Raw genomic sequence first — 23,797 nt, forward strand, 5'->3', positions numbered from 1 at the left:
TGCATTCCGGTCTCCCTCCCGGTCTGTTTCTTTTTTTTTTTTTTTTTTTTTTTTTTTTTTTTTTTTTGACTTCCCCCCCTCGTGTTCATAAGTCATGGCTTGTGGTTTCAGGAAAATAGTATGAGGGGCGCACTGCTGGCTGAGTTGGCACTTATCCATTCCAGGAACTAAGTGAGATTTAGTCTACCCATAGGCTTGGTGTCCTTTGGGTCATGATAGGATAGAGTAAACATGGCAACTTGGTTAAGTAGTAGGCTGGGGCCCGATTAGCGAGTTCCGTTCTTGGGTCGCAGGAATCGCACCACCAGATACCTTAAAAACTAAAGCCCCGTCCCACCAATCGCATTCCAACGCCTCGATTGACACGAGGCGTGAGACTACTACTAGTAACTAGATACACGCAAACCTGCAGATACAAGTACGTATGAAGGTCTAGTATGTAACGATGGATGCATGTAAAGTCAGTTACATACACACTCCGCTACACTTCAATACACCCTTTTTTTTTCACTTTCATGTACATACAGCATACATGTTTTACCTAACGCAGGGTTACCCTGCTGCATGGCAAGTGTACATATGAGCATACAGTATGCATGTATGCATGCACGGAGCAGGAATGTAATAGTTAGTTAATCTGACTGTTCTGCTTGGGATACATCAATTCAACTCAAGTCTCATGCAGACTAGAGCACTGCCAAAAAGAAAACAAGTTTCTTCCCAACACTACACAGAGGCATAATGCAAAAAGGCGCCGCGTATGTCAAGTCTGACTATTGCTGTCGTGTAACAGCGGAATCATGTTCTGATATATGCCCGATCATGAAGTGTCAATGTCCTTTATCTATCAAAGACGTAATGCCTATAGTACGTGCCGTGTAGGGGCGTACCTACATGGTAGTGATGGGGACGTCATGTTGCACAGCATAAATAACATCGGGCCTCCTAATCAGACAAAGACTGGCGTATGTAATACGCAGGACAGGGGGGTCAGGTATGGATGTATGTATGTATGTATGCGAGCAGGTATTCGCATACAGGGGCGTATGCATCGAGATACCGACTATTACCTACTACCAATACTTAGTAACAGCCAAAAACAGTTCTAACGAGAATCGGTGATGCTTAAGAGCTAGCGAGGATTTGGGGCGCACGCGACCAACAGAGTACAGGCCCACAGCGCCCACCGAAATAGCATACGACGCTCTTGCTGACGGTGGGTATTCTTGGTGGCTGTATGGGGTAGGAAGGGAGTTCGAGAAGCTGCAGTCCCAAGATTTGTTAACTCCGGATACTACCAATAAAACTTTCCGGACTTTACTTGCGCCTCATAGTGCTGTTACCTATCAGATTCCGATGCTTAATGACCATCGATCCACTGAGGGACGTATTCCGATCGTGGATGATGAGAATGTTCTAGTACTTAGTTGAGTGGTTCGTGAACTTGAGTAAGCCAAAATAGCTGGCTATAGCCTGGACCACACCGGGACACGGCGGAAGTCGAAGGAGAATCTTGGGTGACAATCAGGAACCAGCACGACTGCGAATATGCCGATCTGGCCCAAAGATCCAAAGAGAGTGGGCGGGCAAGGGGTTGGAGTCCGCGAACTGTGGGCTCGATAAGGGACATCTCCCGATCGACCCAGACATCGGCCCTTATCGCCGATCAATGGAAGGAGGGAATGTATGCCATTGTAATTTTTATTTGATTTTTTATTCTTTTCGAGCCGACGATCTCAGGTCTCAAGTAGGTCTGCTTCTTCAAGACTTCCTCGGTGTCAATCGGAGAAGTCAATTATTGATGCCTTTGTGTGAAGGAAGCCAAGTGTGTCAGCCTGGGACGTAGTGAGCTACTGCCCAAGGACAACGTGTTACTATGAGCAAGCCCTTCAGACCCGCTTGGCATGGGACTAATCAGGGCCAACTTTCACAAGCGGCCTATGGGTTGTCTCGAGGAAACACACAAGTTTTCCCAGTTGCATGATTGCTGCTCAAATCGGAGCACACACAACTTGTGAGGCAGTGGAAAAGAGAACGACTTTCCTTCTTTCTCCCCCTCTCCATCTCTGTGTGTATGTTGTGTATGCGAGCGAGCGGACAAGTTTCAGCGACTGTAACAGAAAGTTCCGTGGGATCAGATTATAGTTCTGCAAAGAGAACCCATCGAGACACTCTAACTTGTAAGGCAATCCATGAGGCTACCACAGCAACCACCCTTATGTCATAAAGTGAGCTTGTATGCACGGGCAGAATATGTAGATAGTGCACCTAAGGATTGCATCATGCAGACACAGAACGAGACAGAAATGGAAGGTCGGTATGTCGATGCCTTCACGGCCAGCAGTACCGACAGACTGGTTGCAGTGGATCTGTAGTGAGACACTATGTTACTGAACCGAATAGACTGTCTATGTATAGAAGGAGTTACTTACGGAGTATATACAGGTGGGAAAATGGTACGTACCTTGGGTTTACATACTATACATACTGTACGTTGTGCAAATCAAGGGCGGCGCTATGCATGATCCTCTCGGAAGCAGCGGGAGCACATGACACAAGATTTAATAAGATACTAATTCCAAAAATGACATCGAGTATCATCTTAGCCTAATCTACTTCCATACTAGTCAGTTATAAGTTAACTTCGGAGTTCGGAGCCCCCCAAAGAACTTCGTTGAATCGAGAATATTCTTTCCCTGACTCGATTTAGATTAACTTATATTGAGTAAGTTTTTTTTTTTTCGCTCAGCCTCCCATGACGTAACCCCGATTCGTCCGATCGGTCGGATCTCGGGGGGGCACAGATGCAGTGAAATTTGGCACCCTGAGATCCCGTCCGTGAGACACCTTGAACAAGGGTTCTGTTGGGCGTGTAGTAGTGGCGACTAATTAATTAATCGATTAGGCTTACTTTATCGGGCACCGGCGGCGACGGCTGAGGGAAGCACTTTTAAACGGTATGGAGGCTGGGCCACTTTAATCTCAGATTTGATAGATATGTGGCATGATCGTGATCGAGAATTAGCCAATGGGAGAGTCATGTCGGACGTGGAGACACGGCCTGTAGATTAATTCCAAATCAACCTACGGACCTTTTTTTTATTTTATTTTATTTTTTTTACATGGTTTGATTTTCCATATGCAACTTTTGACCATGTACTTACTCATCTGGTTGTATTCGGTAATGATATGGGAAAATGGTAATAGTTCACAGCTGACTGAGTACCATGTCACAACGCCGAAGACGGTCTTAAAGGAGAGTTTGATGGCATCTTTAGACAAACTATCTGTCCGTAGTTGAACAGACATCTTAGTTACTAGTCTCTGCTGGTGCACTACTTTGGGTTCACTACAAAAAGGGGAGAGTGAGTGTAATGGGGTTTCTCGGATGAATGACAGATTCTGTGAACTCTTCCATATGCAGACTATTGAAGACTATCTGATTTAGCCTATCGATAGAAAATATGCGGATACCAAAACAATCTCCGGGCCATTATAGGGGAGACCTGTCCAAGCCAGCCCGCGGAAATGGTTACACCTGACCTCACCAAGAAGGTGAGTGAGAGGCGTTCGAGGCGGTAAGCAGGATGCCGGGGATGAATCGGCGGTGAGAAGGGGGGAAGGGGTGTACAGGATAAGATCTTAAGCAACCATTAGCCACCGCCTTCTGTATGCACTCAGCATATCTTAGTCTAGGTATCTACATGAGGTGCGTCATCCCGAGGCCTGGAGCGTAGCCAATGTTTTGCTACTACTACAGTACTACTAAGTAAGTAGTTGCAGGAACAATTGACTCAGTAGTTAGTAGTTAGTAATTGGTTTTCGAGAACCCCTGCAAGATGAGACAAGATGAGATCGGATCGGTTCGATCGTTCGGGGTAGCGCAAGTACCACATAATCTGACAGCAATCGATCCAAACAGAAACCCTGGCATAATTTGTCTACCATCACTGAACTGATATTTGCCAGGCAACATGGCACTAGTGAACTGAAGTTATTCAGAGATTTGTCGGGCGAGTAGTAAGGAAATAGCTCGGCGTAGGCAACTCCGTATCTCATGTGCCAAAGCCACCAAGTCAGACATGGTACGAACTTGGAGGGCTTTCTGGTTGCTTCCAATCCCCCAGCGGGTTCTCCCCCGACCGTGCTGCTCATTGGTTACATGTGGGTCGGCCGAAAGCAAACTTAAGTAATCAATGTTTTGTTAGGCCCAATTCGGTAATCAGTTTCGGTTCACTGATCCCGCCTTCCACTGTAGAGCCCGGATATTCCGAGGTTTGACCCCAAAGCAATCCTATCTGTATTCAAACTGACCGATCCAAGGGACTTGGTGTATATGATTTACGGAACGGAAAAGGCATGGAAGCCTATAGACGCCACTTAAATGCATCATGGGGGCGTCGAAGTTGTGACTAGCGCAGGATCATCACCAATCGGGGTCATGCCGGTTAAACTATAGAACGCCCTGAATCAACACGTTGGTACGCTACAGAAGGGGCCAAAGAAGCAATGCCTGAGTTTATCTTGCCTAGCCCCTGGCCCCAACCATTGCCACAACTTCGTGGGCAGTGGTGGCCAAATGTACCGGCGTCTACTAGATCCCGGGGCGTGGGAGAGCCATGTAATCAGGCGCTATTGCCTCTTCGTCGCTTGCGCCTCAATAGTGTAGGCTAAGACTAAGGATCCGTGGATAGCTACTGCTCTGGCTGCTTTATTGAATTGGTATTTCTCGCCTTCATAACCGCCTTACTGAATGAAGCTTGATTTTTTCCTCATAGCAGATACTAGATGCATCGATCATCCCTCAATGACAAATTATTTATTATAGTAAGAATATATAGTAAATTTTTATAGGAAAGAAAAAAAAAACCTATCTTTACACTTTAGTCATAACACGGAGGCAGTAGACCCTCTTCAATTTTCAACGACAGACATGAGTGCATGAACATCATATAGGCACATCTGGAGGTAATTGCAATTCCCAAGCAAGCAGCAGGACATTGGTAGGAAACGGGGGGTATAATTGTAAACCAGAGCAAAGGCAGCAAGTAGCATAATACCAAAGACAAGCAGCGCGTAATAAAATAAAAACCAACAAAGGTCGGAGTGCACACAAGCCAGTTGCACAAGGATGATGGAACGGAGTAAAGATTAAAGCCACCAAAATAGGATGAGGCGGGGTTTGGGGGGGTAGTGGGATAAGGAGGGAAAAAAGGAAGAAAAAAGGAACTGGAGAAAACAGCAAAAAAGTCTATCGGAATACCTTTTCCCACAACGTGCAAGGGGTATTAGAAGGTAATTCAAGGGACCAATGGGACCAAACCAAATCAAGTCCGCATGCCCGGAGTTTTCGTGATCATCCAAACCATCCGAAAGGAAAACCTTGACCCTGAAGCAGATCAAACGAGGACCAAAACGAAGCCAACACTAGGTAATGATCAAAAGTGAAAACAGGACTCAAAACGCCTGACACTTCTAGTCCCATGCCGTTCCAACGCCACATAAATGAACAGGCTAATAAGTTAATGGCTACTCGGTGATGCGGAGTCCAGGGCAGTCTTGGGCTTCAAATTTGAACCCAAGGATGATGCCTTGTTCGCGCCCATCTTCCGAGTTAATTTTGCATAATGCAAGCCGCACGCATTACACAAAGTCCGGGCACCGTCGGGTCCACGGCGCCATTCCGGTGTCTCGGCTCGGTTGCAACTGTGGCAACGACCGGGAGGGGCAGCTTTCTGTACGAGTGCCGCTGTTAGCGATGGCAAAAGTAGAAGTGGGTATGCTTGTGAAGTAATGGGGGGCGAGGGGTAAACCCTTAGTAAACGGAATTAGGGGGCAAGAGGGAAAATAAGAACGGAATGGGAAACAACGGAAAGAGAAAATATCCAGAGTAGACGTACCCCTCGTCGTTTTTTGGAATCAGGGCCAGCGAACCCGCCACTGCCCTTGTATTCTTCCTGGTACATTGCCATGTGGTGGACATCGTCATGCACCCCACCGGCTTTGAATGCCTTTCTTTGGGCCATCTGTTCTGCCAGTGCATGTTCCTGGTTCAAGATTGCTGTCCGTATGCGAATTAGAGCATCCTGATTACGACGCTGTATGTTGAGCATCTCCTCAACTTCATGGATTGAGGGCAGAGAACCCAAGACCGGGCCAGAACGCTGAGTGTGGTGTGCCCTTGCCGCATAGTGCCTGGAAAAATCCAAGGTTCTTGTGCTCATCTCGGCAATCTAGTATTATTAGCGATTTGGCACTTCATATCAAAGGACCAATTGGAGATTCAATTTTGATCCACTTGGTTCCATAGTAGAAAATCACATACCTCATTCAGAGACGTCTCCACATCGTAAATATCCAGGTGACGTTTAACAGAATCGCTTTGTGGTTGCCCCGCAATGGCTGGACGGGTCGCTAGACTCGGTTTTACATCGTCCACACGAGCAGTTTCTGGTACACCAGGTTTCCATGATGTCCCCGCATAGGAACGAGCATCATAAGAAGACGAAGAATACGTTGCTGCATTTGACTGGGGTTGCGGCTGGAATGAGAATGATTGCGAGAACGCACCATAACCATTGGGCGAGGCCACACTGCCGGCAGAAGGAGGCGCGCTATACTCATAGCCAGAGCCAACTTGGGATCCGGAAATCGAAGTAATGCCAGTCTTCGCACTTTGAGTAGGTGACTTTCCAGAATTTAGTGATTGCAAGGACGCGTTTCTTGAATCCTGGGTGTTAATTGATGTCAAGCTTGACCTCGAGGCTTCCGCTTGCAATTGGTGCTGAAAAGCAGGTTCCCGCATGAAAGGCCCAGTCGCTGCCCCACTTGAAAAGGGATTCGGAGGCCCTGGAGGTCCCTCGGTGGCTGGCCGCCCAACAATGTTAGAAGGTAAGGAATGAGGTGGCGCGTGATGAGCTTGCTGTGGAGGAGCCGGGGTCGGCGCAGGGTATGGTAAATGATTGTCATTCCCTAGAGCCTCATGGATTGATGGAAGCGATTGCCTTTGAGGCTGTTGCTGCTGTTTGTCCTTCTCCTCCTCGAGCGCGCGGCGCGAATCCGGGGGCGATATGTATCCAGCTTGTAGATGACCAGGACCGGTCGAACTAGTGTAGGAAACAGGTAAGGGTTGACCTGTATACATGGTGGTAGGACTCAACAGTGGTGTTGGCGAGGACGTATGTGCTGTTGCTATACCGGGGTGCTTCGGAGCGTAGCTAGGTCCGTCTTTACCGAGATACCCCAGAGCTGGTAGATGTTCCCTAGGAAGCAAACAAGTATCGTTAGCAAAGTTGCTGTTGGTGAATCCCCGTTCGACTATTGCGACAAGCTACCACAGGGTAAACATACCTGTGCCTGTGCTCAGCCTCTAACGACCCCATCACGCCAACGGCTTGTTTCGATGGTTCAAAGGGCAACGACTCCCAATCTCATCCAAAGCCTATCGCGACCGTCCAGCGGAAAGATTGGTGTCGGCTGTGCTACCCCGATAAGGTGGTGAGATTGTACCGTAATAGCAAGTGTGAGAGCTTTCAGTGATTGCGACGGAGCTCCCAGAAACTCAAATGGCGGAAAGATTAAACGTATTGGCTGCGGCGTACTGACTCGCTGACTTTGCGACCGAACGTTCGCCTCGAATTATTTTGCCCAAAGACCTGAGTTTATATAGTATTTCAGTGATCAGAAAATCTTGGAACGTGAATCAGTGGCACGTCTTTCGTCACCCAAGATTGTCTGGGGGTGGTGGCGGTTGTGGGGGTGGAAGCGACGATATCGGGCGAGATTCGAGCGAGAGATTCGGCTGGATCGGCCAAGAGAATAATAAGCGGCGGAAGGCGGCAACACGGTTTCAAAACAATATTTGGTAAGTACTCCGGGGCTTCTGGTGGCGTAAGAAGGTCAGGTAGTCTGAAGTCGATGCGATCGCGATGGAAAGTGCCCGCAAATGTTGGGGTGACTTCTTGTAGAGGGCGACCAAGAGAGTACGGCACGCACCCGCAACGCGCAGCGAACAGGTCAAATCGGAACGGCCCTTCCAGCTCTTCGAATAACCATCTGTCCCAGGCCAACTCTTGCACAGGAAGTCCAAACAGCTGGATTAGCAGTCGGTAATTCGTGCTGAATTCCTTCAAAAGATAGATTTGACAATGTTTGAGTTCGCGGGAGCGGCGGAGGCGCAGTGAACGCAAGGGATAGTGAAGATGAATGCGTCGCGTGGGAAGGGAGACGTTGGTTGGTTCTTCCTTTCCGTCTCTCTAGAGCCTTTTTTTTTCCCTTTCTTCCTTAGCGACCTCAACGAAGAGCGCCAAAAGAAAAAGATAAATGCAAGATCGGAAGGATAGAAGAATAGTAACAGATGAATAATAATGACAACAGACAACAAATTGGGGGGAGGGAAGGGATGGGGGAATCAAAATACGGAGGGAAAGAAAGAAAATGCAAGGACTCAAGATGTCGGAAGTAAGTAGGTGGATGGGTGTGGTAGGAAGAGATGGTTGTAAAATGGTAGGGTAGTAGGTTATGAAGGATCACGATCTCCTCCAGACAATCAAGAGCGAAGGAAAGTTTGGGGGGGTGGGAGATGGCAGTGAAATGTCAAGGGGGGAGGGGGATAAAAGTGGGTTCGGGAAAAGGAAAAGACAATGAGATCGAAGATGTCTCGGGCAGGGGAAGGAGAGAATCTTTTTTTTTCTTTCCTTTTGATTGGAATGCAAGAATTCAGAGGGGAAGAGAGATGCAGAGGAAAAGGGCAGGTAAATACCTTAGTAGTAGGAGTGGTGGTGGGTGGTAGTTGGTTGAGCCAGCAGGGTGGGCGGGACCATAAGAGGAAGAAACAACAATGGGAAGAAGGAAGCAGCGCCAGCAGAAGATTATAATAGTTATAATGCGTACAAATATAAAAGACAATTATAATTATACTTAGCCCACTTAAGTCCAACACTCAGGCCCGCACACACGCGAGATATGGGAGGATCCAAACAGGAGCTACTAAAACTACGTCGGCCTAGGACAGATGAGCTCAGACCTGGAAAATTAGAGAGACAGGCAGGCGGAGGAGCCAGAACGGACTATGAGATCGTCGAATCATACCGGAGGTTGTGACCACTTTAAAGTTACGGCGAATTACAGAAGCTTTACGGCTGCGAACTGCGGATCTTCGACGAAGTGTGGAGTGGGTTGGGATCATATTGGCGATGTGCGGATATCTGGGTGGGGAGCGATGGAGCCTTACCAGGGGGGTGTCCCTGGCCCCGAGAATTTCTTTTTTTCCTTTTTCCCTTTTGGCTGAGGGAAGACGAAAAGTATAAAATTAATATCAAAACAGAAAAATAAAACCGCGTCAAATTACATAACCGCTCTCACAATACAAGTTCCCACTTTTTTCTTACCGCGTATGTACCTATACACATATTACCAAAATTTCATACATGTTCCGTATTTCAAACCACTTACTGCACAGGAACTCCCGCTGCTCGCTCCCACAGCTCACATTCTCTATTCCGACTTCCACAGGCGAGGTATTCTCTCCCTTGCCATCTCTGTCGCTTTAGGATCTAACAGACCTTTACCACCGCGGAGACAAATCTTAAGAATGGGAATGAAGGAATCCTTCTACTGTGGCAGCTTTGTTGTTACGACCGGATTAATTACTGGCTTGAATTGTCGAAACTTCATTAGGCGAGAAAATCTTCTTGAAGGCTGAATTGGAATTGAACCCAACGATGAGGTTACATTGGAAAGAAACCGGTAGACAACAACGTGCTTAAAACGGCAGAAATAGTCCTCTTCTGGAGGTATACCAACATGACTCCTGCGAAGAATAATTCCTACCCTCATCGAATCAATGTGGTACTAGTCCGAATTAGGAGACATCGATGCGTATCCATTGAAGTGGATCGCACACGATACTAAGAGCTGCCAACAGACTGGGATTTTTTTTTTTCGCTAGAAATTAAGATTAGAGGGAGATTGGAGAAGGAAGAGAGGGGAGATCATATCGTACCTCTAAAGGGCCATATCGAGAATTAATTGACCTCGAAGTTCTAGCAAGCCTGTCACATTAGCAAGAACAGTGGCTAGATGCTAACGAGTGATTCGATCCCGATGACTTAAGCAGTATCATCAACATTCAGGCAGTTTTATGGGCTGAGGAAATAAGTTCCAGATGAAACTTGACTTTGCTACTAACGAAGACGCCACCTATTCTGTGTTCATATGTGAACGCGCTTATCTCTGGATGGATACACCACCATCTTCCCCTTCTACGCTGAAACCATCCCTCGCGACTATAGTTTTGGCCTTTTAGCTCTTCTTTAAGGTTTCGATGGATTTGGTGTGCTAAGCATTTCGCTGGCAACATCAGAGATCTCAAGTATACCCTCACGAATAGTTGATCGGCAATCCGCAGACACGCAGATATGCAAATATCGAAACAGGCAGGCAATACTCACACTCGGTATTGAATTTTCTATGGCTGAACATGGAAATAGTTCCAAAATCGGACTTTATCGGAATATCAAATGGAGATAGTGATTTAATAAGCATTGATCATATGCTGACGAGAAGGTCAAGTTCAATACACCTATTTTTCTTCGCTAAATTTTGGGGTGATGTATCTTTTCTTCTTTGGTCTTTGACCCTTTCTTTTCTTTTTTTTTCTTTCCCCCTCAACCCTCCCCAAATTGCGATCCATGGCGAACCGCCAAGTAAGGCTCCCCGCATTAGCATTGTCACAAGTTTACGATCGTTGATAAGATCTAATTCGATCCCAAAATATAAGGCTGGGCTGCGGTAGCCATTTCCTTTGGTCTAACGGGTCGTGATTTCCCATGTATGCTGGCAATGCTCTAGAGACAGGTCAACCTACAGCTTTTCATCATCTGTCTCATTGGATATTTTGTGACACAGTTCCTACCTGATCACAGATGAGCCTTTTACGATGAAGTGCGGTGGTTCCAGTTGTTATGTTTTAGTTACACTCCGCCCTTAAGCAGCTGTAAGATATTGTAGACAGCGACTACTAGTAGCTATGCTTGTGTGTTTCAGAACCGATTAACAACATGTTTACTACTGCTCTATTTGGTAGAGATCTGAAAGCAACCACAGTGGGGAAACGGAGTCGCATATCAGCAAAATCCATGTGCACACTCACCATTAATATATATCTGTCCATTTCTGGCTGCAGCTAGCCCAAAAGAAAATGCACCGTTGGATCGCAACTGGCGGAGATCTGTCCATTCACATTGCAGGGCAGCACAACCGCCCAAAACTTAGCTGCAGCCGTGGCTAGATTTTCCTGCCGCAGGGAATCAACATCTGCTACCCCTGACCCTCCATCTCCTACGCTCGTGATATGGGATAATTCCCCGCGCGTAGATTACAAAATTTGTAGGGAATGTTTTGATCAATCAGAAAAGCTGGCGCAGATAACTATAGGACTGGAGGGTCGAATAACAAACCCATTGGCAGAATGAATGAAGAAAAAAAGGGAAGTTGAGACTCTTGAGGAAAGGCTGGTAAGCAGCATATCGGTAATTTACCCGTGCCTGCGTTGCTTGTTCCATGGTACGGTACGACGCTCCCCGCTTTCCCTTGCTCGAGATCTCGGGCGTAGCCGTTCGTGGGTGGCACCATCGTCATCATCCCTTTTTTTTTTTCTACCCCCTTCTAACATTCTGGGAATATCATTCTCTAATCCTTCTCTGCACTTTATTATCTCACCGACATAATTATACAGACCACTAATATCTTTTCTTGTGTTCTTTTTTTTAATCTTTTCTTTCTTTTTTTACTCTTTGTTTCAGCCATCGCTTTCCGTGATGGTCGGGACCCCGGCGAGTGCATTTACCATGAACTTACCTCGCGCTCCTGCATCTTGGTCTTACTTTCCTGATCAATAATGGGTCTAAAGTCAGACTAGTGTGAGAATGTTAGTAATAGCAGTAAACTATTGAATATGGTGGAACCGGAGAGCATCCTTTAGTGCGTCAGTGGTTGGGGTAAATCTGTACAACGGTGTGCTGGAACTTGGAAAGAGCCAAGCCGACACTTGGCCTTCGAAGTTACTTACTCCATGGAGCACCGATGCACATAACTTTCCGATCGATCGATCGGTGATAGGTAGCTGCAACAAGCGTGCTCACTTAGTCGGGAAGGATAGGCACTAACAAATATTTAGGCCACACCATTAGAAATGAAATACAGTGCACTACATATTCTGTGCTGTTATCAGTGGCCCTCCCAGGATCGGACTATTTCCCCGAAAGGATATTGTGCCGTATGCGCGGTCGTATCATACACAGCAACCCTCCCCCCACCGGAGTAGTAGTAGGACGTTCCTTCAGCGCGAAAGACCCAAACAGAAAGGGACGGGTTAATAAAATCTCTGTTGACTAGTATGTCAGTGGCTTTTTGTATTCCACTTTAAAACTGTTTTGAAGACATGGTTATACAGTTTACTTAACCAAAGGGATGGCAGAGGCAGTATTCTATCGTTGTTACTTGTTCAACCGTGGCATGCACGTTGCAGGTCTTTGGGGGGACGATCCATCTCCGAGCCGAGATCTAGGCCACATGATTGGCGATGGCCAACGAACGGGCGCGTTATTTATCGTATAGGCCTCAGATCGACGCCAATCGCCAGTATCATCTAGTGTAACGGATGTCTATGCATGAGTCTGCTGGTCAAGATATTGACGTAACCAGTCAATCTATGGTGGCCCCAACTTCTGAATCGTAGATTTGCGCTTCTATAGATTAATTAATTAAGCCCGCAATTATAGGCGGTCGTTTTGTTTCTTTATCGAATTTTTCCTTCTTGATTTAATCTATCTACTTTCCTTTTCTTTAAGGACGTATTACGTATTTGAAGTCTCGCCTAACTAATGTATGCGAGATGATATCCTCTTGCTCTTGACTCTTCTCACTATTTTATTTCGGGAGGGGGTCATTGTACCAAATGGAACGTACAGGAAGAATATTGGAACAGTGGATCTTGAATGCATACGATACGGGCTTACTGCAGAGAACAAGCTTTGGCTCATTCTGATCTTGACTTTGAATCTCGCTCCATACAGGTGTGTTATTATCAGGATACGGTGTAACAGCGAGAACAACCACTGTGCTCTGACAACTGCTATGAAGTGCTTCATATGACGGGGTCATTTCTGCGGTTACATTTCACTCAGAACCATGATTCGGGTTGAGTGATGTAATCCGTCATTCCAACGGCTCTGAGATCGAAAAAGTATGCCGACTATGAACTTAACGAGACTTCTGCCCCTCGAATATATCGAATTCAAGAGTTAGCATTTCATGAATATCAGTTGTTACAAAGTTTTGGTGTTAATCTTTTTTTCTCCCTCCCCTTTATTGTAGGGTGTGTATTCCCCTAGTAATGCATGTCGCATACGTATTGTAGACAGTTGGATGAGAAAGTGGGCAACCGATATGCAGCTACGAGTCAGACAACAACCAAAATATTAATATGAACTGTGGAAAACCCCCCTAACTCAAACTACCACCATCATCCCATGACGCTTCAGAGTTCAGACCCATGTTTACCCGGAAATCGTCGGCCCCTGGAAGGAAGCAACCATGCTCATCCACCGGTACTCCGTGGAGAGATCTGACTCAAAGAGAATCATAGCCCCTCAATCTAAATTAAAGAGTACTCAGTACTTACTCAGTACCAACTACCAAAACAATAGGTTTCTAGTGGCTTGCTTGCTTGCTTGCTTGCTAGTGCAACTTTTGGCATGCCCCCATCGAACCCAGACATGGCTACTGGAAACTATTGCCGGTCCATTGCCATTTCCCGTGGAGCTGCTTGATCTTGCGACCGGCCCGGGTACGTAATATTTAGCACCGTTGAACTTGGCTCTCCCACTCTAGCTTTGAGGAAGGGAACAGTCTTCTGCGAACTGCACTGCACGGCGAGGCTAGGGGAAGCTGAGCTGACTTCCAGCAGATGGCGCTAAAAATGTTCCTTGAGGGATCAACTGAAAGTAACCGATCTTTACCCGAATTAGCAAGGCTACGGTAATCACTTCCGCCAGGTCCAACGCATGGTGTCGGAGATCCCTGAAAGGAAAGGATTGGACGTTTTTCTCTCTGATTACTATCCTGTTCCATCGATCGTTCACATGTGATGTTGGGAGGGGACCCAAGGCCATGACCTCATCCTACAGACTTTAATTCTCCTCGTCATTAATTCATCCCCATGGAGGGTTCCCCCTCGCGAGATATACTTCCCGCATTAGTTCTGTCCGGATGCAACAAACCAGGAACACCAAAGCTATGACGACAGGCCTCTCTGTTCATTTGGTACTTTTGGTCGTATCTACCGGTGCACAGACTGAGTGGCGGCAGCGAAAATAGATCTGCCAGCGGTCGCCCCCAATAATGACCGACTTAATCATACGGACTTAGTCGACATTGCAGCTACTGCCCGGCTATTAAGTGAGTCATATTGAGGTTTAAGTGTACGAGCTGTTATGCAACATAAATCACTTGGGAGCGCAGTGGTGTCTGGTTTAGAACTGAAAATACAACAAGAGAACGCTGTGGCCGGAGCGCTCGCTAAATCCCAAAGCGGATTAGCATCCTCGGGAAATCTTTGCATGGCGCAATGTCCCAAGCTTTTGACCGGCTCTGATTGGGTGAAGCGGACGCACTGACCAGTATCTCCATACAGAGTAAGTAGTTAGGTACTGGCAATACCATCACATTGACCGGCTTGACGAAAGTGACAGCCTACGTATTCTACGGCTGAGACACATCGTCCAAACCCCTCTTCACCAACTGTCCTTGAAGTTGTTTTGGCCCCTCCTACAACGGCCCTTAGATGCGTCGCTCACTCTGTATAACGGATCCTCTACACCAAAGGGCAATACCGTTCTTGACTTCCAAGCACTGTGACTGTCGTCATTGGAAGGCTGGGTGGCAGTGACTCAATGCACTGGGTGATAAACCCAGCATCCGGAGCTTGGGCTTTGCCGCAGTCCCAGGAAGCCTCTTAACGTTGATGGGTCTAACCTAACAACAGGGAAGCCACCAGACCAAAGCGGTCCAAGGGTGACCAGTTGCTTTTAGCGTACATCAGTTTAAGTATTTCCCGGGCATCAGCCGGCACTAAAAAGTTACAGCAAGGGCCCGCGAATGCGATCTATCCCAAGCCTGAAACGCGTGGGAGACATGTCACGCGCTTGCATGGCCTTTGAAATAGCTAGATATCATACAAGAAGCGTCTTGTAAGGGACAATGATTACTACTGTGGGAAAGAATTATCCGGCGCGCGTTATCCCGGCTATCGATCACTAAGAAAATGGTTGATCATCCATCGTTCACCAATGCTTCAGCCGTGAACCTATGTCTTCCCTGCTAACGGAGACACTCAATCTACGAAGTTATACCGTCACTAGTGGCGTACTCACTCTTCTGACCCACTAGAGTTATCCTGCTTCTACCAATCAACCATGATATTGTACAGGGAGATTGAAAAAGATGTTTTACGTCTTTTTCAAAGTACATGTTATACTGGCCCCTTGGGGGCTATCTAGGTGGGACTTCACCTACGAATTCCTAAAAGTACCGCCGAATTGCTATTTTACACGACGCCACAGAGGCCTGGTAGAGGGCCTTGGTACCCAGAACTCTGCTGACTGGTATGGTTGTTCTCTATATTCGATTATCACGTTCAATAAAGGAGTCGGAAATACGGCAACTATGGGGCCAGATGGACAATGTGGGGTGTTGTATACAGCCCCAGCCAGCAAACAGGCTTTCAGGGTTGAAAGAGTCAGGAGTACTTTCAGAGCACACCGTTGGTATCGGAAGAGTTCTATCAATAAGACATATGGCAGCCAAAACAGCTCTACTGTGTCATAATGGGGTTGGAGACTGGTGGGCCGAAAAGCGGATAATGGGATCGACAGCGCCAAAAGAGATGGTTCAAGGGCCGTTGCGACCGTTGGCTCGCCGTCGCACCTCGCTAACGTTTTCGCTGACTGCGCTCTATCAATATTAGGATAAGTACAGCTGATGGATACCGGCAATGGGGGATGGGGTGGGACCGGGTCCTACGATCGCTCAAGGATGGTCAAAAAATCATCATCCAGTCCAGAGAGGAAAGTGAGCGACAGCGCTTCGACCATTATGGCAAGAGCCCAGGATGCGAGCGATCGCATCCTCCTCAACAGTTACCTGCTCATTGGTGCAGACATCGTGTCATGAGTCCATTCGAAATTTGATACTCCTCTCACTATTGCCTGCCACCCCTTTCGCCATCTGGGGCTGGTTACTGACGCTCCAACAGCCATTACAGCGCCAAATACGTCCGCATCAGTGAGGGGGATCCTCTTGATACTTTCTACACTGACTCGTAATCCTTGCTGTTTGTCCGACGAGTCATCAGTCAAGAAATTGCAGCTGTTTTCACGACGAGATACCTCGGTATAGTGTGTAGACGCCTCTCCGGGTCATGCCAAAGGTACTAATGCGCCCAGTATCTCGATCTGCTAGCTACGAGCTATTTCTGCACAGTCCTTTGGGTTGACCTGGCCCTTGTTGTTTTGCATAAGACGGGCCGATTGCTCATGGGCCAAAAGGCTGGCACAGCTGTATGGGCCGGAAAAAAGAGCAGAAGGGGGGTAGGAAGAGCTCCAGTGTCAAAACGGTAGTGGATCCCTCCCGGTAAACTCTCCGACGACTTATCCCAAACCAGGAAGTTGACAGCTGGGGTTTCGTCAAAAACGGCTAACCCCGATGTTTTTCACCTCTGGCCTGCTTTGTCCTTGGACTACCAAGACTTGGGTTTCCTGCAGGCCGACCGATTGGGAGCGCGTTTAATGACGCTAACGGTCTCCGCCAACCACCTAGTATGGTCTCTACTGAGTAAATTCCCAAATTTCCAAGTCCACTAAAGCCCATTTGAGGGAATAATTGATCTCTCATCGAATACAGGTGCAGTACTTTCAATATCAGTAAGTTCCTGAGTATTGTTTAGTACCCAAAGATTCGCTGAAAGGTAAGTAACAATGGTTACGAAAGATTCCCATTAGAGATTCGGTTACCATATATGCAAGTGAGAAAGGAAAAATCCGTGCCATTGACCACAGTAGAATTCGGAAGGGCTTCCTTCCAACCGGCAACAACACTCATCCATGCACGATTCAATCTTAACCATGTCCCTTTGGCTGGTCAGGATGCCCTATAAGGTGTTCTACTGTGTATAGAATGACTTCAATATAGAGCGCTGTTACAGTCGAGTATGTATGGTATTGTGAGTACAGTTGCTGAGGATAGCCTCGGTCTCCTCCTTCCATTTAAGGAGTCTAGGGGATCAGACGGAGGGCCGGCCCACTTGTCGTCCATTCCTCTTTCACCATTCCTTCAGCACCCCCTGGAAGACACGTGAAGTGGACCATATTTTATCGGCTCCATTCATTCTCCCGTCTTTGGCGTATTGTGTACCAAGATTCGACTGGAGAAACCCTTGTCTTGGTGACGAATTCGACAGATGGCCCTGTCAATCATCGGAATCCTTTACAACTAAGGTGTTTGTCCCACCCATGTGTGGCTATCTGCATGGCTGATAGAGAGACTATGAACGAACAAGAGGGTGTACAGGACCTCTGAGCCACAGTGACGATCGCCACTTCAGGTTTGCATACAGGTTCCATGGTCAGCTCGACACGAACGAATTCTATAGAAGACCATAATATTGTCAGAATTCTTGTTTACAATGGGGGCAAGAAGAAAAGGAATGAACAGAAAAAAGAGAGAAAAAAGAAAAAAAAAAAAAAAAAAAAAAAAAAAAAAAAAAAAAAAAAAAAAGAAAAAAGAAAAAGAAAAATTGCAATAAGAAAAAAAAGAAAAAAAGAAAAAAGAAAGCAAGACCGCATTATTGTGTGCCATAACAGTCTAACGGTCTTGGGTAGGGTGTCCCGCCGTCTTCAAATTTTTTCCACACCTCAATTTTTTTTTTCGGCCCTTGTCGCCTCATCTTGCGCCGGCCGCAAGACGGATCTACTTCGGCTCTCGTGCATACCCCGAATCGAGTCGTAAGCAAATCCCGAAACATCGATGGACACTGAGATCTATAATCATTACTTCTCGAGCATCTACACTCCAATATTGGCACCGACGAGGCGGTTGGGCGATCCACCAGACACGGTTCCTTGAAGGGAGCAAAAGTGGATAAGAAAGAACGAATTAACAGAGAATAACACGACCACAGCAAAAGAGGCTGCCATCTCATGAATCATGTAGTGGCGCGGCCCAGCAGACTGCAATAGAACCGTTTGGGAGCCACAACCATAAGATCGGTGTGGTGTCAAAACGCCCCAGCAAGCCCAATCCTGCTTTCCTTTCTCAGCAGCTCGAGTGAAGGACTTGGCGTATTCGGAGGCCGCGGCACGGTAACTGCCAGATACGCACCCATTTCCAAGCCGTTGAACGTTGACTTTCCCCACCACATCTACGGACCCGGCTGTGGTGTGATCCACCTCTTTGGTGGTCAGGCCTGACGGATCACTGGGGGACGCATCAGCGCAAATCCGGAAGGTTAACTATGCATGGTGGCAAAAAGTACGCGATCCTAGTGAGGCATAGATACATGAGATTATCTCGATGACATGTCGAGGATATCAACTAAAGTACGTGAAATCTCCGTCTGGAAAGATGAGGTGGCGGATCTCGCATTCATTCATTAGCCAAGGCCATCTAGTCCTCCAAAGGTTGTCACCCGAAAAGGGATAAATTAGATGAACCAAATTTTTGGAAAAGGGCTGCGAACTGGCAGTCCCCGCTCGCTAGGTAGAGTACATCTTCAACACAACATAATACAGGCTGAGTAGCGCGGTTCCCGGTAGAATGGATCTGATTGACGGGTTCCAGTTCATCACTTGACTTAGCTTCTGGTGATATTCTCGACTTTCACTCTTCAAATCCTCCGTCCCGTCCGTCTGGAAGCCCGCAATAAACCCATTACTGGAAACCCGTCGAATTTACCCGGCAAATAAGAAAGTGGGTACTGTCAGTGGACCCCAGCGCCTCTGGCCGCTTCTCCAGAAGAGAAGATTCGGAAGCTGGTTAGAGAGAGAAAAGAAAAAACAGGAAAAGACATGAAGACAAAAGAATAGGGGGAGGAGAGAGGATCCTCGAAGATTCTGTGCCTTCATAGGATGGATCCAGTCAAGGTGTGGCTCCTGACTTGATAACGGCCGTTGATCATCAACCCGCCGTGGGTTGTAGCCTACAACGAACAGTACGGGTAAACAGTGGCAGTCATCCTCGTCTCGACTGTTGCCAACTTTGGGCAGTGGGACTGTCTATCTATCGCCTAGACTTGGGTTTAGTTAGCGTCGCCTATCGACCATCGCCCATCGGCGGGTTAATCTGCGCGCGGATCTTGGGTGGTTGGGGCTAAGATATATGAGGTCCGGAGGTCTATCACTGGGACTAACGAACAGCCCACGGAGATGACAACCGGAACGGTGCTAGTATCTGACTGTTTAATGAATCGCCGTTGGCTCTCGGTCTCCATTTTATAGTGAAGCAGCGTCATAAACTGGCTCTGAAGAGTCAGCACGTTACGCCTGGGGCCGCTCTTCCACCCACCCACCACTCCCCTCTCCTCCAAGTCATCCCGTTGCCCTACTCACTGACTATTCAGTATCGACCCTCTGAGGATCCTATAGTGAAGGACATTATTGTCGTTGATCCCGGACGCCATGCTTGCTGAGCTTGCAGCCTCGGATAGCCACCGCTGAAGGCAGCTATATTTACCACACGGTATATTAATTGCGAGTCATGGAGCTTACAAATCAGCCCGCAAAAGGGGCTGCACGCCTGCTTGTCTGCCTGTCTTTGGCTACTACTATCTATCTAATAGTTATCTACATCTAGATGGTCATAACAAGGAACTTCTCAAGGCGAATGATTACGTTCGGAAAATATTGCATCATGCGCAAATGGACGATTTCTTTAGGGGGGTAACATGCAGGTGAACTAGTAGTATACTCGACACGGGTCTCCGTAGCCAACACACAAACCACCATTATTACCTGACCACCACTTTCTGCTCATGTAGCACTGCGCCACAGCAGCAATATACGACAACCAAACTAACTAGTCAGGTCAATGCGAATATTAATAATATGTGGCCATCTAAACTACTATCGATCGGGTCCCCATCATGTGAACAAGTAAGCATAAATTAATTTACCTAGTTACTCTTACTTCTTTCTGATCGGGTCTCCGATGCTAACCCATACGGTAGATAGAGAAACCTGCCTTCCTTCCTTCCTTCCCCCCCTCCCCACTACACACTAAGAGTCTGAGACACGATGTAACCTGATCCCCGATCGATCATGCCAGCAAGCCATATGGCTATGAGATATGCCTTTTCTTTTCCGATCGCGTCGGTCAGACTATAGTAGTTTTCTATTATAGATTCTATTGAATTTCCTGACTCGACTAACTTAACCTATTATTTTTCCCTTTTGGGGGGTCCACGTAAATTAACCACATGAATGTTTGGTACCACATGATGCTGCCCTTTACCATGTATCATCATAATTTACGTTCCGTATTCTAGTAAAGGGTTATAATACTTTCGAAAATGTACCTTTGGATTTATTACGCATCTACTCTGCAAATATAGCTTTTTTCAGGTAGTAAGTAGTAGAGAGTTTGTAGGTTATGCTTCACTTTTGCATTGCTCTGATGCTTTGATCATGGCCAATGAACCAGGAGGTTACTACTTACCTACCTATTGGTCCCTATTTATGCCCGCAGTCATATAGAGTTTGAAACGGCATGAAGAAGACGTACTTAGTAGTAGTAGATGCATGAGTAGTATTTCGCATAAAGCACTAATGGGATGCTGGAGTACTGATCTAGCGAAGCTAGACATATGTAGCATGCTGCTGCTGCTGTATGGATGTATGTGTGTGTGTGTGTGTGTGTGTGTGTGTGTGTGTGTGTGTGTGTGTGTGTGCGTGGTCCAGATGCGCTCGGTGTGTGTTAGTACCAGTAATATCTCGCACCGGCCCATACCGCACAGTTTGCGATGATGACCTGCAGGGTTAATGGTCTGTAGGTGTATTTTTTACTAGTAGATGTAGAAGTATTGATACTACTTAGTATTGTAGAATGATATTGTCACACAGTTAATCTACATATTTGTATGTTCGTGTGTAGTATTTGGATATTGAAGTTACCACCCATCTTAATATATATATATATATATACACCATCACAAAATGACCACTTTAACCTCACCACCACATAAACCAGCAAAGTAAAAGGGAAAAAAGAACATAGAACCCAACCAAAGGAAAAAGACAACTCATCATCGAAAGATAAAAAAAAAAAAAAAAAAAAAAAACCTGTTTGTCTGAACAATACTCACACTCACACCCGTAAATTTGCAATAACAGCATTCATACATACATACATACATACACCATCAAATTCGGTACCAAACTTTTTTCCAACAAAATAAACTAAAAAGTTGAATTAATTCCTTGTCTGGCGATTCCAATCTCACCTAGTTAGTTAGTTAGTTCACTTAGTTACAGTTTGCTTAGCCTGGACCCGAATAACACGTGGATAGGAAACCACGGATACACCCGGCTTATGGGATCTAGAACTGGAAACTTTAGTACTACACCTTTGGATTGGACTGACGAAAGCTGACAACCACTGACATGTAGGTAGATGTAGATCTTGGTAGTTAGTACATACTAGTAAGTAGGTAAGCAAGTAATAGAGACGGACGGATATTCGCTATATCCGATCGGATCGATGGTTTCTTCTTTTACTTTTCTTGGTAGTAGTAATTACTTTTCTTGGTAGTAGTATTTATTTTTGTCTCTCTTTTGATTAGTTGTTTAATTAAAAATCGAGGTATTGGTATATCCACATTGCTCGGGATTCGGGATATGCATCATTGTTATCGCCGGTAGTGGAACATGGAGTAATAGTAGTACTACTGTTGTAGTAGTAATTGGAGCAATATGACAGCATGTAGTAGGACTATACTAACTTCGTAGTACGTGTTGCTATCGATTTTTTCCCGCTCGGTGAAGTGGGAACAACCAACTTATATTTAGAAATGTCAATAGAACGGCGACCCCCCTCGGGACTAACTATCTAAGTATAAGTTACTTTAAACTAGTAGTAGTCAGGATCAAATCTGCAGAAGAGAGGGGCCGGGAAATGAACGATGATGATATTGATGATGACACTTTACTAAAAGCAGGGCTAAGGGAAATGAAGTAACTCCAATTTCATCTACGTATCTATCTACTAAGCAAAGTAAGTAAGATCCCGCAAACGAGGTCCCCGAGATGGATAGATGGATGGGGCGGGCAGGTGTGGATGTGTGTGGATTGATTGTCAAGAAGGAACGAAGAATAATTTAGAGAGGATACGGGCAATCAATTTTAATTAATAGAAACAGAATAGAACAGAGGGAGAAGAAGAAGAATAAGGGAAGGAGAGAGGGGATGGGGGGGGGGCCCGTCCTTAACGCCACCGGATGAATTGATGGAGAGGTGTCAGTGGGTGTGGTGTGGCTCTTGTCTCTCTGGTCAATGACAACCTGGTTGATTTGATTACAACGATCGCGATCGGCAACCTTCAATCAAAGCAACCGTGTTAGATTGGTTCCCCTCCCCTCCTCCCCCGTCATTCCTTTTTTCCTTGCTTCCTTCATTCCTTCCGTTCCGTTCCTCTCTGGTCATCCGTGTAGGAAATCTATTCTTGTAAATTAGTTACAAGTAGTTAACTGTCTAGTCAGTAGATTAGTAGATTAGTAGTCGATTAGTCCGACCAAGTCTATCTATACCAAATTTTATCTGACTTGAACTTGTTCCCACTTCTCTTTACTACTTTTAGTTAACTCTACTATTGGAGTAGTAGTAACTAATCTCCAGCTAAGCCGTTTTGTTTGTTCTGGAATGTTCAAAGTTCTCCATCACAGCCGTCCGTCTCTCTCCCCTGGGTGAATGGCTCGGGAACTGAACATTCGTTCCATGGTTAGATTTCTGCAATCAGGTAATTTTTACCGACTTTGCAAAAAAAAAAAAAAACCCCTCGAAGCCAGTGGGTAGTAGTTGTTCTGGAACACGCATTCCTTCCCTCGTTTAGATCAACTAGTCGAACTAAATCGATGGGATGGGGACGACCCAATGGTTGGAGTAAGATAGAATTTCTGGATAAGATTCTCACACGGCCTTTCATCTGGAACCATACGCTTTAGAAGATGAATAATTTCGCCCACTTCTGACTCTTTTCCCCGATCGTTACCGGTTGACGGAATACCAAGAGGAAAAAGCGAAAGGGAGAATAGACCCCGAGGGGAGAGACAGACAGACCCCTGGCTGGCCTATCCACAATGGGAAAGGATATGACAGCTGCCCTTCTTCCACACACACACACTCACACACACACACACAACCCCCCTCTTTCCCCCCTCCATGACAGCCACGGGGAGAGAGAGGGGGGGAAGAGGGTCCCCATCGATGTCAAAATCGGGGATCCGCTGTCATTGGTGAACCTACAACAAGACCAGGGGGAAAATTTTACCTGCCGAGCTTGGATTTTTTATTTCTTGTCTTTACTTTTCTATTCATTATTTTTATTAGTATTAGTATTATTATTATTATGATTATTTTAGTTTCCAATCATTCTTGTTTTGGAAGCCGTAGTACAATCGGGGACTTGGTTATGGATCGTATGATAATCATGTCCCCGATGGTCCGGATACAGTCTACTACTAACCTGTACA

The 23,797-nt window shown here is 46.3% G+C and overlaps 2 protein-coding genes across 2 annotated transcripts; one reads left to right on the forward strand and one right to left on the reverse strand.

The window, feature by feature from the left end:
- Positions 1–5,522: 5,522 nt before the first annotated feature.
- nsdD (GATA-type sexual development transcription factor NsdD) lies at positions 5,523–7,382 on the reverse strand (the record flags this gene model as incomplete). Its single annotated transcript, XM_025702950.1, has 4 exons — positions 5,523–5,735; positions 5,901–6,233; positions 6,326–7,262; positions 7,351–7,382. 4 exons carry the CDS (start codon positions 7,380–7,382, stop codon positions 5,523–5,525), a joined length of 1,515 nt encoding a protein of 504 aa, XP_025564154.1.
- Positions 7,383–13,589: 6,207 nt separating this feature from the next.
- Positions 13,590–14,009, forward strand: BO88DRAFT_403994 (uncharacterized protein). Its single transcript, XM_025706501.1, has one exon. It carries the CDS (start codon positions 13,597–13,599, stop codon positions 13,855–13,857), a length of 261 nt encoding a protein of 86 aa, XP_025564155.1. The 5' UTR covers positions 13,590–13,596; the 3' UTR covers positions 13,858–14,009.
- Positions 14,010–23,797: the final 9,788 nt, after the last annotated feature.

The sequence above is a fragment of the Aspergillus vadensis genome, assembly GCF_003184925.1.
Source record: "Aspergillus vadensis CBS 113365 unplaced genomic scaffold BO88scaffold_8, whole genome shotgun sequence".
Taxonomy (NCBI): Eukaryota; Fungi; Ascomycota; class Eurotiomycetes; order Eurotiales; family Aspergillaceae; genus Aspergillus; species Aspergillus vadensis.